This window comes from Falco biarmicus, chromosome 4 (genome assembly GCF_023638135.1).
Source record: "Falco biarmicus isolate bFalBia1 chromosome 4, bFalBia1.pri, whole genome shotgun sequence".
Taxonomy (NCBI): Eukaryota; Metazoa; Chordata; class Aves; order Falconiformes; family Falconidae; genus Falco; species Falco biarmicus.
The window spans coordinates 34,215,352-34,230,780 of record NC_079291.1 but is presented as its reverse complement, the minus strand read 5'-3'; the positions used below and the strand labels follow the sequence as shown (position 1 = coordinate 34,230,780).

At 41.9% G+C, this 15,429-nt stretch overlaps 1 protein-coding gene across 3 annotated transcripts in view; it reads right to left on the bottom strand.

Moving 5' to 3' along the window:
- Window positions 1-14,504, bottom strand: part of ICA1 (islet cell autoantigen 1) — a 73,601-nt gene extending 59,097 nt beyond the window's left edge. For all 3 annotated transcript variants that reach the window (XM_056338747.1, XM_056338748.1, XM_056338749.1), the window contains exons 1-2: window positions 14,372-14,504; window positions 1,006-1,043 (exon numbers count right to left, since the gene is read on the bottom strand). In XM_056338747.1, the coding sequence (XP_056194722.1) occupies window positions 1,006-1,022 (17 nt within the window). In that variant the 5' untranslated portion in view covers window positions 1,023-1,043; window positions 14,372-14,504. The remainder of the gene's footprint in view (window positions 1-1,005; window positions 1,044-14,371) is intronic.
- Window positions 14,505-15,429: the final 925 nt, after the last annotated feature.

The following is a 15,429-nucleotide window of genomic DNA, read 5'->3' as shown; positions in this document are numbered from 1 at the left end:
CTATATTGACCTGATATATGCTACACCTTTAAAATACAAAATCTACAATCTCTAATAAGTAACAAGATGATCCCCCTGCATTATGAAAAAAACAGAATATCAGAGTTTAATAAAAATAGCATTACTTTAAAAATAATAATAATGGTAATAAAAAAAGCAAACTGCTGGCAAGGTAGTATAAAGACCCTAGCTGTACGGCTAGTTGTGTGCTTTAACTTCTGCTACAGCTGTGCAAACAGCCAGTATCTCAGTTCAGTGGTCAAGTGAAGAAAACACCGTAATTCATCTGGTATCAACCATCCTTATTATCTACCTCGCTTGAGGACACTAGAAATTCTGGGGGCATGGTGCAAGGAATAAAAATGAGTCATTAATATGAGGACACACAAACACAAATATTTTGTGATTAATAGAGATTCCTGAATTAGAGACTGAAACACCAAATGAAGGAATAAGAGGAATATAATCTCTTACCACTACACACAAATTCAGCTTCTAATTTCATTTGGAGAATTTACTGGCTCCCGTTTATGCTTAAGATAATGAAAGATTTATAATCACATTACTGAAATATTTGGTGTAAAATTTTTACTGGTAGACACTTGTCAATACCTTTTAACATGGATTTTGTGTCAAGCAATCATGGACGTATTTAGGTTTTGTTAAACAATCAGAAAATATAACTAAAAGAAGGATGTACTTTATTCTGAGGTTGATGACCACAGATAAACCTCTTGAAATATGACAGTTCATACACTTCTTTCCATTAAGCAGGAAACACTGATAACACACTATTTTTCTGTCTAGTCAATTTACTTGTTTTTCCACTCTTTGGTAGTTTTTCATTTTTTAATTTTTATTCTTTTTAAACAGAATGTCTACCAGTGACTTCATTTAAACACTAGATGCCAGAACATAATGTGTGATAGACTCAGGCAGTGACAAATCAACATGCCAAACACCATTAGCTCTTTAGAATAAGAAAAAAGTGACCAAGGTACTTACTACTTCTGACCTTCCATGGTTCTTGTTTTCTTCAAACACTTAAACAAAATACAAAATTATCAGTTAATACAAACATCTTTAAACCACAATTTTCAAGTTAGACACTAGAAAAGTCCTACCTTTTCACATAAAAAAATACTATGTTGTAGCACCTTGTTTACCATGTTACAACAGAAAACCTTTCAATCTGTGGACCAAATGCTTTCCTCATGTAACACACAATTCTTGCTTAAACCCATGACAAACACATTGTAGTACTGTCACTGATGTTGCCAATTATTATAATTTAGCAAATCTTCCAGGCAAAAACTAATCTATCTGACATAAATTCAGTGACTTTTGATGAAGGAAGCCAAAAAAGTCCATGCTAGGTATCTTCCTCTGTCAAATTTTTTCCCCAAAGTTCTAACCGCAACAAAGTTCAAGCTACTTTTTTTGCCCATGTCCCACTGATCTGTTTTTTTAAAAACACCAGGTACATCATACCTTGAGCCATGGGTGTGAACTTTAACGAGCAGGTAGTTTTTCTATGAGGGACTATGATTTGTATGCATTTGGACTTCAGATTTTATAAGTCAGTATCTCCGGCTTGGATACTCAAGTCTCCCACTATATTTTGAGCTGATGAGATGGCACACACACCACTTCGCACCAGTAAGTGAGCACACTTGCCACGCCAAATTTACAAGTGAAGCCCGATACTCCTCATAAACAAAGAGCACCTGGCTTCTCTCTTCTGCTGCTTTCAAAGGACTCTATTCTCCAGTGTACAGCCAGCATGCAAATGGAGGCACTGCAGCATGATCACAGGAGACCAAAAAGAAGCTGGCCAGATGGTGCTGCTGGAAAATGGCCTTTGTTAAGACCAGGCATGAAGGAACACACCAACAGGCTGCACTAAGATACAAAGCTGACTGACTGAGAAAACAGAAATGGAAAAAGCATCTAGGAAGGTAATGGTGCTTAAACTGGACTTTGGCACTAATCTGGGTGAGAGAGAAAAGGGGCTGCCATCGGGAGAGGTGACACCGGCAACATATCTAGCACGGTGCTGCTTACAGAGGGTACGGTTACCACTTGAGTGGCAAAGGGACTGGAACATATTGCAGGAACCCGAACAAGGGAATGCAAACAACCTGAGTGCTTCCTGCAACCGTGAAGCACATGCACTTCCATTTGAAGCCAAATGGAGCCAAATCCCAGATTTACAATTCTAACCTTTCTGCTACCAGTACCTGTGAAACTTCCTGGCAAAGTTCCATGAGATGCTGCAAGATTGCATCAGAGCAGGAAATTTTCCTGAATTGGAATTTTTGTGAAGTGCTCACAAGCACTGCAGGAGATAACATAAGAAAATTCCTAACTGTCTTCAGAGCAGAGTTTAAATGCAAACACCAACAGCTAAACAACAAAGAGGAAGAAAGAACTGTTTCAGATTGTTGTTTGTGTTATAGCACCATTGAGTCAGACAATATACAGAATAGATAGCATCGGCCATGGCTTTGCTGTAATTTCTACAGCCATAAGGCACAGGCACATCTTACATCTTTATGTTCAACTTCACTGTTTTAACACTGGTCCTCCTTAAGTCAACAGTGGGTGTGCACGAATAAGATAAGAACATAGGATTTAGCTTGTATACACATTCATGACTCAGTTATTCAGCAGCACACTTGGTTTGACAGGAACCAAAGAACAGTCTATCTAGACGGAATAACATGCATTAATTATGTGGAACAAAGTGTAAATGACCAACACAAGGAACAGGTCTAAGGCACTGACTTTACACACTCTACATGTCCACCTGATTCTCCTGGAAACCAATTCCCTATAAATAAAATAAAATTCAATATATACCTATGTATACCAGGGTCATGGTGAAACAGTTCTCATTTGCAAGCATAGCTCATGCTTTTTCTTCCTAAACATGCGAGCTTATATTTTGACTCCTACTTATACTCCTCAGAGTCCTACATAGCACCCCTACGCCCTTAGGACAGGGGTCCTCAAACTACGTCCCGTGGGCCAGATACACTCCCCCAGGGTCCTCAATCCAGCCCCCGGTATTTACAGACACCCCCGCCGGGGGTTGGGGGGGAAACCAAGCAGCCACAGATGACTGCCTGCCACTGCATCCGCGTGCCGGCCCCCTGGTTAAAAAGTTTGAGGACCCCTGCCTTAGGATGTCATTTGTGGGGATATGTTAGTTCAGAGTGAGGACTGTGTCACAGCTGTTAGGACAGTGTTTTCATGGTATGAAAATGAGGGCATGTATTCCCTGTCTTGACGTGTGACATGATGGCATTTGAGGCTACAATACCTGCTGCTATAGTGTTGTATGGCCAGTCAGGGTGGCAGGAAACACAAGTGGAGTCTTACCTACCCTGCCTGGTGGAAATGGCTACTGGCATGTGGTATTACCACATAGCTCAATCCCTAGGCCTACTTTATTTCCAGCACAGAGCTAGTTTTTGGTCTAAAATGAGAATTCTGTTTGTACAAAGACAGCCTAGTAAGCGCTGGCATTGAGAAAACTCAACTGTGGTTGCTCAAAACCAATCAGATGACTTTTGATAAGGGCAGCACTATTTCACCTGTAATTTCCATCAAGAATGTTCCTGGATCCCATTCATTCCAGATGCTGTTCAAGAAACTTTCTTAAATAGACCAGTTATGCCTCAGAAGACTCAGCTTAGTTTCACCTTTCTCAATGACTGAGAACACTCCAGAAAACCTGGATGTCCACTACTACAGGCTATTCTTTTTAGCTGTTCATTTAGATGACAAACCAAATTGGTTTGGGTCCCACTGATCTCAACAGTACCCTAAATGACTTCCATTCACACAGACATTGTTTGAAGTTAGATACCCTTGTGTAACATTTGCAGAACTGTAAACTAATTCATATTTCATGTATCAGCATCACAGTTCAGCTCTTCTGAAATGGAAACAGTATATACTAACACAGATATTGGAGTCTGAAACAAAGGTAGAAGAAGATAATAAAGTAATATTTACTTGAGCTGGATGTAGTTGATGTGCTATTACAAGAATACTCATGTTTGTATCCGAGTTCTACTGCAAATTTATCAATTTCTAGCTTGTAATGTTAGGATTTTATTTTTAAGAAACATCCAGTGGCTGATGACTGGGGAAAGACAAATACCGTATCCATCTTCAAAAAAACAGCAAAGACGATCAGGGCAACTTCAGGCCCATCAACTTCAACCTCAGTTCCTGGAATGATCATGGAGAAAACCCCCCTGGAAACCATACCCAGCCACATGAAAGACAAAAAGGTGAGTGGAAACACCCAGCATAGATTTATTAAGGGCAAATCGTGCCCGAGTAACCCAGCTACCTTCTACTATGAGATAACTGCCTCTGGTGAATGAGAGTAGTAGATGTTGTATGTTGATTTTGGCAATGCCTTTGTTAGGTGTCCCATAGAATTCCTGCAGCTTCTTGTGGGACTACATTTGCAGCAGTGTCCAGTTTGGGGCTCTCCATACAAGAAAAACACTGGCATACCAGAGTGGGTCCACCAGTCAGGGTCTGGATCCCAAAACATATTTGTTCTGCTATGAGACTACCCGGCTAACAGGAGGCCTTATTGCTGTCTACAGCTACCTAACGACAGGTGTACAGCAAACAGCCAAACTCTTCTCAAAGGTGCACACTGGAAGGACAAGTGGCCACAAACACAAGCAGGAACATGTGAAATTCCAACTTAACATAGGCAGGAAATTTTTCACCATAAGGCTGGTTAAGCACTGGAATAAGCTGCCCAGTGAGGCAAGCACTGGACATGGCCCTGAGCAATCTGCTCTAACTGGGCCTGGTTGAACAGGAGGCTGGATTATGTCCTTTCCAGTGCTCCCTTCCAGCCTATATGATTCTGTGAAAATCTGTACAATGTAAAAGAAGATGAGACTGGAGAGCAGCAAGTTTGCTACCATTGGTTTAATACAGAAGACTTTCCACAAGAATGGTGTGAATGGACAGAATAGCATTGCACCATTACCACTGTGGCTACACAAAAAAAAAAGTATAGTATGTTTGCTTTCTAAGAGTTACCTACAATATTTTCATCTTTTAGTCATATTGCTTATTTTCATTGAGAGCTGAAACTTTTGACATTAACAGTTTTTATTCTTCAGATATTGCTACATGTACAATGTGAATTGTCCCTGCAGTCACATGGCCATAACTTACTTATTTTTATCATCTCTAACTTCACACGTTGTTACTGCCTATTCCAAGTCCAGGAATAAAAGAGGTTTAAGATACTGGTTGAACTGTAACAAAAGGCTTTATTAAAAGCATCTGAGATAGCTGAAAGCAGTGAGATTTTTTTAAAATAAAAAATCTCCAAGTCCAAGTCTAGCCACAAAAAGTGAGAGATGCTAATAAAAGGGTCTGGGAACAGCCCAGTGAACTATTCAGGATCTAAAAGGAACACTTCATAACCATGTAACAAAGAATCCCTACGGTCACGAAATGCTGGCCCTGAGGCTGCAGAGAGACCAAGGAATCATCACATAACCTTTGACTCCTTTAGGTTTCGAACTCTGTTATGCTTTTGAAGAACAAGATGTAAATGTCCCAACAGAGGTAACAAGAGTGTTGCTTTTTGCCAAAGCTGACAACAATGGAACACATGACACTAACTAGAGTCCACCAATAAACTGCAGTCAAACTTAAAATTAACCTGTTACCATACAGTTTTATATATAAAACCAAGCTTAATTGGCCACAAGGAGCTGATGAAAGAGACTTTTTCTTTTTTCTTCCCAGTGTATTAAGACTAAAAAGAAGAAAAATTTCAGCAAATAATATTATGCTGACACTCATTAAAAAAAAAAAAAAAAAGCACCCACTGGAAAGCATTTTTATTGGGAAGTTTCCATTATCTTTGATGATAGGAAGTTATGCAACAGTTATGATCTCCATGACAGGCAGCCTTTATGTTGGCAACCCAAAAGGTAGGGATACTCTAAGATATGGCAGAGGGGGAAGGGAGGAAGCAAACATAAGTGATCTATAGCATGCTAGGGAAAGCAATGCTACATTTCAGCTCACTGTACACAAATCCATGTTTATTGCTGCACAGTGCTGTATCTAAGGTTTCCTGAAGAAGTCCACACACAGCTCTAGTAATTTTGCAAGTGTTTCCCAGTGTTTTGAGACAGATGCTACCTCAGTTTCAATATTAAACCCAAGCTGGCGCTCCTGCCCAGCACACAATGGAGCACAGCGCTGAAACATCCATTCACATATGGAACGAACTGTGTTCATAAACCCTGCCAAAACCTTGTAAATCCCTATCAAGTCCTCTGAGGAGCCACAAAGAAGCCTCAGCATTGTGTTCCACAAACCTCCTCGTCTGCAGAATGACACCAAAGAGGACTGGCACCACCTACCAGCCTGGACACTGTGAAATACAGCTGAACTGTTTCTAGACTGAGCCTGGCTTCAGAAGCGGTACAGCTGCATTCACGTAGTGCTCTGCCACAGCTAATAAAACATGCTGGATCCAAGATGGCCCTGCAAACAGCCAACCATGGCACCTCTGCATCTGTGGCAGTTTATCTGGGTTGTAGGCTATTGGCCCAGAAATTATTTCCACAGAAAGCCCAAATAGCTGGAATGCACACACAACTTGGTAATATTTCTGCTGTACTACATCACCCTGTCTTCCTACTGAGATAATTTTTTAGCCATGATGCTGGGATGAAACTTGATGGACAACACCCTCATTAGCAATATATTTCTATTCCTATGGAAAATCCTCCAATTCTCTATATTCGCCAAGACCATTTGCATACACCATCTACATTTTTCTATGCAAACAGGAAAATGCTTTCATGGTGTTTAGAGTGATTCAAGCTCCAGCATACCACAGGTTTACCTTCCAGATCATGCTCTGTATAACATATATACATGCTTGCTTATCTTTTTTAAAGCTGAACAACTTTATACAAGTAGTATCTGGAGATTATTCATAAGAAAAAGATGGTATGAGTACCTTCTCCTCAACAGCTAAACTGATAATAAACAATTCTGTATATCAATGTCATTCAGACAGTGTTTCTTTTCCAGTGAGTGTAATTATAAATACTGTCACATGGCAAGGTGAAGTTCAGACTTTAATGCTCTTCTAGGTTATGAGGAAATCAATTTTTTTAAAAAATAAAATCTTTTCCCCTAATTCAAATCTCTCTCCTTGGCTGAGCATTATTTACACAGTCCTTACTATGCTCTTAGCTTAGCTAACAGATCTTATAACCAGAGACAACAAACAGGAATCTTTTCAACTGTTAAGACTATTTAAAACAAACTGTTGATCTAATCACAACTTCTCAGAACCAAGACATGAGCTGCAATCCTTGCAAAAATGTTATATATGCTGATCTACAGATCATATTTAACATCCAAAGATGACCTAGTATAGTTATGTAGGAAGGCAGTAGACTGAACAACACATTCTTTTGAGATGCATCCAGAAACAACAAAAGGGAACTGAATGAGAAGCAGAGCAGAATTCAGCAACCCTTATGTGAAAGTAATGTGTTCATCAAAAAAAGATACAGAGGAGTCTGCACTTTCACTGACAGCACTGTCTTCTCGGTTTACTGTCCTTTCAAAGCAGCTAATATGTTTTGTGGTCCATCAAATCCCAAGAGACTCTCTACACCCTAAACCCCCTTCAGCTTGTAACTTCAAATATGGCAGAATCATGCATTGCAGTTGATTCACTTAATATAAAAGTTTTATTAAATCTAATAATCTTCCGGGAAACTTTTAATACAGTAATAGTAGAATGGTACTAAGTAACAAAAGATAGGAATTTTAAGGAGTTCTATCTGTAAAAGCTAAGTGTGATAGTTTCATTTATGTAAAATACTCTGCAGCAAAGAAAATGTGCTTGGGTGAGGGAATCAATGCCATCTGTGTCTCCAACAGCTCTTGGCTGACAACCTATCTCCCCCACCCTGCTCCCTGGAAGCTGTGATCAAACTGAATCAAGTAAATGGGCCTCCAAAGCAAGAAGCTGTCACACTATGAAGATTAGGCATCGCACAGTTTTATATTCTCTGGTCTTCCTACAGAGACCATGGGCTTCAAATTGCATTTCACTTTGACCTGACCAAGCAAAGGAGAATAGGGCAGACTACTGATCTGAATTATGCATATTGTCAACACAGGAAAAGAGCAAAAACTGAAGTATGGGTCTATACAGGCATTCACCGTCAAGATTATACACAGATTTACAAATATTTCTACTCTTAACTACATTAATAGCTACCACTGAAATTCTGCTAAAATGACTGTGCTGTTTAAGTTACATCAGTGTGATGAATGACAAGATTTCATTTTTCCTCTAAAGCTCTTAATGCTCATCACTGATGTTCTAATCCTCCAGAATCATCCATACTTAGCTTTAAATCCAGGAGTATTTTCATGCTGTTAGACTACTCACTGATGCCGTTGTTTATTAATTCAAAAAGTTTATAGTATTGGTCTGCAAGTGCTGCATTAGCAGTTCCTTCCATCCACTACAACTTTTTGTCTATTCCTTTGTCTCAGACAGATCCACAGCTTTGCTACTTATCCTGTAAAGTGTGTATCTTACATATTATCCACAACTTCTCAGCAGAAATACTGCAGTCTTCCACGGGAGCTGTATCAACAGAATTACTCTTAAACTATTTCAGGAGCTGACATCTAGGAAGAAATTTCGTATGTTCTTAAAAGAAGCACAGGGCAAAACAGCATCTGTTATACAGAGAAGGACTCCTGCTATATTCATACACCTTGGAGGTGCCAAGGGGTAAAGAAATTCATGCTGTTTGACCCCAATTATCTAACTGTGGTACCTAAATTACCATATAAGTCTCTCAGTACTAAGCCCCTGTGCAGATAGGGCGTAGAACCTCCATAAAGCAACTCTGAGCACCTGAACCAGAGCCTCACCACCACAAAGAAATGGTGGTTTCTGCTTGAAGCACCTGAACTGCACACGGCTAAATCGTGCATAACAGGCGCTTCTCTACTACTCCTAACACTGGGATTTCACGATGGTCTGTTGAATTACTGCGGGGGAAAAAAAGATTTAGCAGCATACTGAGTAACACATTGTGCTTGGGACACAGCCACATCCCGTAAGCCCACTGGAACCAATTTTTTCTTTCACTGCAAGCACTTCTGGAACTAACGTTCCTATACACAATTTCTTCTATTTTCTTCTCTCTATCAAGGTTTATGAGACAGCCTAGCAGAAAGTTCATTTATTCCATTCCATTTATCCATTTGTCTTGATTCCTCAAAGGATCAACAACAACAAAAAAATCTGACACACAGAAAAAACCCAACCATGTACTCAAAACAGAAGAAGTACCACAGAAATTTGAGTCTGTTTTCCAAGGAGCTAGTTTGAGCCAATATAACACTCCCTTCTTTTTCAAGCTATTTTGTGTGGAGGACAAACCACAGTAACACAAGCAGGTATCTTAAATGACTGAGATTGTGTGATTAAGGATTTGCATGATTAGAAACCATGCAAAAGGCATGAAGAAATCTGGATGTTTTAGGTCTTCCTCCTATCATTTTGTAGCACTACCCAGGCACCTGTCTGCAAACAGTATATCCAACAAAGTGATTAGTAGTATTATTAACATTAAGTATATAATGACCTGTCTTTCACTGAACTGTATGCTGACTTAATATTCTCTATGCAGGGCAAATGACCAATAGCTACTGCAGAGAGTACTGTAATTTAATATTCATTAAATAATAACTGTATTATTCCAGTAACAATTACCATGCTTCTAAAGTTTCAGAATAGACAATTAACATAGGAAATTATTCTGCTTATTTTCCTGGTGTAGTCTAAACAGCGGGTGACTTTCAGGGCCCTGTTTCTTACGCTATGATTTAGTCTTTTATTTTTCTACTCCCAACTCTGACAAGTACAAGTTAATAGAAGACAGTGGCAGGTAAACAGAGCACATTTGAACACTGGGAACTTATTACTCATTTACACCTAGAACTTAAGAGCATCAATACATCTTAACTGCACTGGTTTTCAATACTCGAGTGGTTAGTTTTGGCCAACCCACGTTTTTAAAAACCTGGTTTTGCTCCTATGATGTGCAAGGATCAAGTCAACTGTTATTATTCCTATCTAAAAAACAATTTTGTGTCTATTTGGTACTATATGTATGTACAAAGACTATCAAGTTAAACTTACAGGCGTAATTGCTAGAATATAACATGTCTTGAAATGGCACTTGGAACTGGGGTTTTTTTCTTCACTTTTTAAACAGCTGAATGACAAATTCCTAAAACCAGCAGGTTATCTCAAAAAGACTGATAAGAATGGCACATGTAGTCACAATATAGTACAGTCTCTGAACAAAATATTCCAACTGTGAGGCTACCAGCATTTATTTGGAAGATTGATGAGCAAACAATAGCCCTTTCTAGATAAGTTAGCTTGCATGCAGAACTTCATCATTTACATACAAACACAGATAAAATAAAATTTACACATAAATTTTAAAGTCCTTTTCTAAATTATACTGTTTTTTCAGCTGCTTATTGTGAAATAATATAAGAACTGCACATAGTATCAGTTTGCCCTCACATAACATCTTTTACTTGACTACTACTGTTCCACTTACATTTGTGAAGAACACTGAGCAAATGTCCTTAGGAAAGAACCAGATAAGTACTACATGCATTTTATGGATGAATAATTTGAATACAAGCTGTTGAGTGGCTGGTCTAACCTCACTCTGTAAATGAGCAAAGTTGGGGATATATGCAATACCGTATTTAATCTCATTCTAAATGCAGACTCGCTTCATGTCTCTGAAATTACTATCAGATTGTTTTGTATTACACAATAGTTCTCTCAGTTTAAAAAGCAGTATTTTTAAACTTAGTAGCCAAATACTATAAAAGAAAATGCCATATGGAACACCTGCTGTGTGCAGACTATAAAAGACAATATGAAGATGGTTTTTGTGACACATTCTACCCATATCTGTCTAGAGCCTTGACCTTAGGACACTTTCCGTTTGTAGAACCTATAAGAAAAGCAGTGGATGTACAAAAAAAGTCAGGAGCCTCTTTTCACATGTATATTACACTAAATATGAATAAATATGTTTTTAGAATTTCAAACTAATGGCTTTCTTGTTTACATACCCTATTTACTGACAGAGTCAACACTCTCAAGTTTCTCCCTCCCTCTTCCCTTTTCATCCATGCAGAAGCCAGGAAGCAATGCCATTGTACCTAAGGAGAAATAACGCTGTGGGAGCTAACAGGGGAAAATAATGTTCTCTAGATTCCCTCAGAAGATCATTTACATCTGTGGATAAGAGATTTGATTAACAAAACAGTTCTAGCATGCACAGCAACTACATTACACGATGATCTTCTTTCACTGCTCTCTGAGTAAACACCACAACCAATACAGGCTGTCTGTTCTTGACAGATGCACAGTCCACTCAACTTTTACAATACTGATCTCAGATCCTGGCACACCAGCTGACTGCTCCTAAAGCAGCGGCGATGCCTGTGAAGCTACTTGCAAGATGGACCCGACTACTATTTCAATGACTCAGAAGAGACAGTTCCCAAGGTTGACGTAAGTGATTGCATAACCGGTCAAAATGCCCCTCAGTTTGCCATGACTAACAATAGCCACAGGAAAAACTACCGTGTCACTGTTACTACTAGCAACACATAAAAGGTCAAATGTCTCTACTGTTCTTGACTGCTTTGATCTTTGCTTGACATTGTTCACTCTCTAGGCTTTTGTATTTTTAATGCTCCTGCATCACATGGTATAATTTTGTCTTTAGAGTGATTTTATGGTCGAAAAGTGGAAAAACATCTTGAAGAATCAACTACTTCAGAGCAACGCTGCTGGAGAAGATTTTGAAAAAAGTATTAAAAAAAAAAAGTCATTGAGGACATTTCTTGACTTCTAGTTTAGCTGAGATATTAGCACATTTTTTTCTGCCAACTCCTACCAACAGCTTTCAACAGTAGTTGAAGAGTGAAAAGAGCTGTTATTATTCGTTTCTTCCAGAAAAGGTTACTTAGGAATTCATCTGAACAATTTAGCAGCCCTGTAGAGTATGGGTAACAGAGAAGAACAGGCAAGATGGGTGGGCTTGAAAGTCTACTGAAGTGAAAAAAAAAAGAAAACCCAGTATATTGGTTGAATTGTGTTGAACAATTCCTGTTCAACAGAAATTTTACTTTGCACTGATTGCCTCCACACCCCAATAATACAATCTTTTGAAAGAAAAATGTTAAAGAAACCCTCCTCCTTCCATACAGTCATAACTGGTGTTCTTGAACCTGCAAACTTTCAGTAACCTCCGTATTTGAATCTCAGCTCCCACAAACACAATGAAATAGATTGCCATTATCTAAAAAGCACTTAATTCTTTCTCAATTAAGAAGGCAGCAAATTCAAGTTACCAGCATCTAACTCTTGAGTGCACTGAATCTTTCTGGAAATAACGTTTCACCCATAAAGTTCTGACAGTAAAACTTTAGAAACTCATTCAGACCAAGGGTTGGCAGCATTTCACTGCCACATCACCTTCCAGTAGAGCTTGCCATGGGAAAAAAGTGACTGGTTATACCAGTTATGGCAGTTTACCACTCAAAAGGTCTATGTGGCTTTACACTAAATTCCTTCTTCAGTGGTATTAACATAAATCTTAAATCATTCAGTCACTCAGTTTAAACCCATACGCTACCCTATTAAAACAGTAGTATAAAAAATTGTTGATGTCTAAATAACATGCTCCTGGACTTCATGCTAAGTACCACTAAGAACTGCAACTCCTAGGTCTGTGCCATGCACTGTCAAGCAGTGCTTGCACTCAGTCCTCCGGAACCCTGGATAGACAAAGTGGAAAAAGTGTGGATTACCAGAAAAATCAGATGAAAGACCATAACCAAACACAGCCTGCACGGCACACTCCAAAACCCAGCCTGCCATTTTCTCTGCCCAACACCTTGGAAAAGCTATCAAACACAGTTTTTTTCCTTACAGCAATGGCCTTGCCAGAGCAAAACACAAGAACAGTTTATTTCCAAGAAGTCTGCTCTGGAACAAGAGCCACAGCTGCTTTCTGAGACCCAAATCAAATAAAATCCACGCAGAAACGGAAAGAAAGAGGATAACAGAATGAAAACATGGGGAGAAAAAAACCCCAACAAACAGATGCTTCCTGGAAACAGTCACCTTGGTTTAAAGCAAGGCTTGCAGGCAGGGGCAAAATACTACAACCAATCAAACAGAACAACTCCACTGCCAAGCTTCCAAAACATGTACACAATGCAACTTGGGGGTAGGGTGTTAAGGGACACACTCCTGATATTACCTGATTCAGTTTCACACTTAGACATCTGAACTAAGGGAAATCTGAATTACTGCTTTACGAGGGTCCACGCACGACCTTGCGCCTGTCAGCGCTATGCAGAGCAGCATGGCACAGGAGACTGGCTTCGGTTTGGTGCTGAACATACACACAGTGACACCAACGAATCAAGAGAGCACAGTGCCCTTCACCCTTCCCTCTTGCTAAAAAACTGGCCTCACGTTTCAAGCAATTTTCTATCTTCCTTCTTCCTTCTAAACAACCAGAACACATAAGCAACGTTCGCATGCCAGCTGGATGGATGCAGAACAAACCTTATTACTAAGATGAACCTTTCACAAAACACAAGCTTTGAGCCCGAAGTTTGGGGATTTTGCAACTCACATCTCACCAGCTGTTACCGCCCCGGTGCCCGGTTCGGTAACTGACGTTACGCTACCACGGGAGGCCCGGCCGCCGCCAGCCGGCCCGAGGGGCAGGAGGGCCGCCGCGCCCCGGCCAGCGGCACACGCCGCCCGCCGCAAACCGCTGAGGAGAAGCCGCCGTTTCCCTCCCCAGCCTCCCCGCTTCCCGCGGGCGGCGGGCCAGAGGCGATGCACGGGAGGGAGGGGGGGCAGAAACGGATAAATGTCATAGTCATGGCGAGATAACCGCACGGCGGGAAAGGGAACGCAAGGCGAAAAGGAGGGGCAGATGCCATCTTGCGTCTCGCAAATTTCACCTCTGGACAGGTCCGGCCCTGGCTACACCGGCCGCCAAGCCCTAACGGGCGCCAGCGCCTCAGGCCCGGCCGCCGCGCCGCCTCCTCCCCCCAAGAGGCGGGCGGCCCGCGGGGGAGGCGGCGCCCACCCGGGGCTGCCCGGCACCGGTCGCAGCAGCCGCTGGCAGAACCCGTTTTCTCCGCCAGGATCCGGCACGGAGCCCAGCAAGTGCCCCCTTCCCGCACTCACCTTGCCCGCGGCGGAGGGGAGGGGAGGGCCGAGCCGGAGGCGCCGCCGCCGCCCCTCCAGGTGTTCCAGCGTCGTTGGCGTCACGGCGGCGAGCGGAGCCGCCTCTGCCGGCGCGGGCGGTCCCCGCAGCGGGGCGGAGCCGCCGCCCGCCCAGCCCCTGAGGCAGGAGGGCGGCGGCTGCCGGGTCCGTGGCGGCCGGGGCTCGCTGTTTCCTGGCGTTGGGCTTGGCCGGGCCGCGCTTCCTCCTCCTTCCCCGGCCGCGCTGTGAGGGAGGCCTCAGGGGAAGGCGGCGGGAGAGACCCCCCGGCCTCGGGCCCTTCCGGGGCTCCTCTCGCCGCCTCGCCCCAAACCCCGAGCCCTTCTCAGCCCCCGCCTGCTGTGGGCTGCAGGTGTCGCATCAGGGAATACTCGATTTTATGTTTTGGCCGCTATAAATTGGTAGTTGCTGTCAAGGAAACTTGGAGAAAAAGGCCTTTTGGTGTAGCGGGCAGGTGGCAGTGTCAAGGGGCATTGGTTTGGAGCGAGAGTCAGAAACGAGCCATCTGGGATTTTGTGAGAGCTGTTTTGAGTAAAGTACTGAAGGTGGGTTTTAAGCTGATTTCAGAGCTTGAAATGTGGGGGGAAAGTTCACAGGTGGCATTTGAAAGCGATCTGTTGGATAAGTGGGAGTTAAAAGGAGAAATGGGGGAGCAGCAACATAGGGTGAAAAATTACCTCACCTGCATGTGGAAGTGTTAACTTCCCTGTACTGCATGTACGGAGAGCAGCAGTTTAAGCACAACACAGAGAACAAAAGCAGGAGTGGAGGAGATGAGGTTGAGCTGGTAGGGCCCCAGGAAAGGGTTGAAGAACAGTGGTAATGGGAGGAACTGTAGAAAATGAAAAGGGAAGAGAGGAGTGGAAATGAGGATAGTAGTGGGGCATCGTCTGCTGAACTTTGTTGAGGTCTGAAGTGCTCATGTTGGTGGCTGTCACAGTGTTTCTGTGAGACCTGGCCGAATGACTTCTGGAAGTTGCACGTGTAGGAGCGAAAATGCAAGGTGTTTACAGCAACAGGG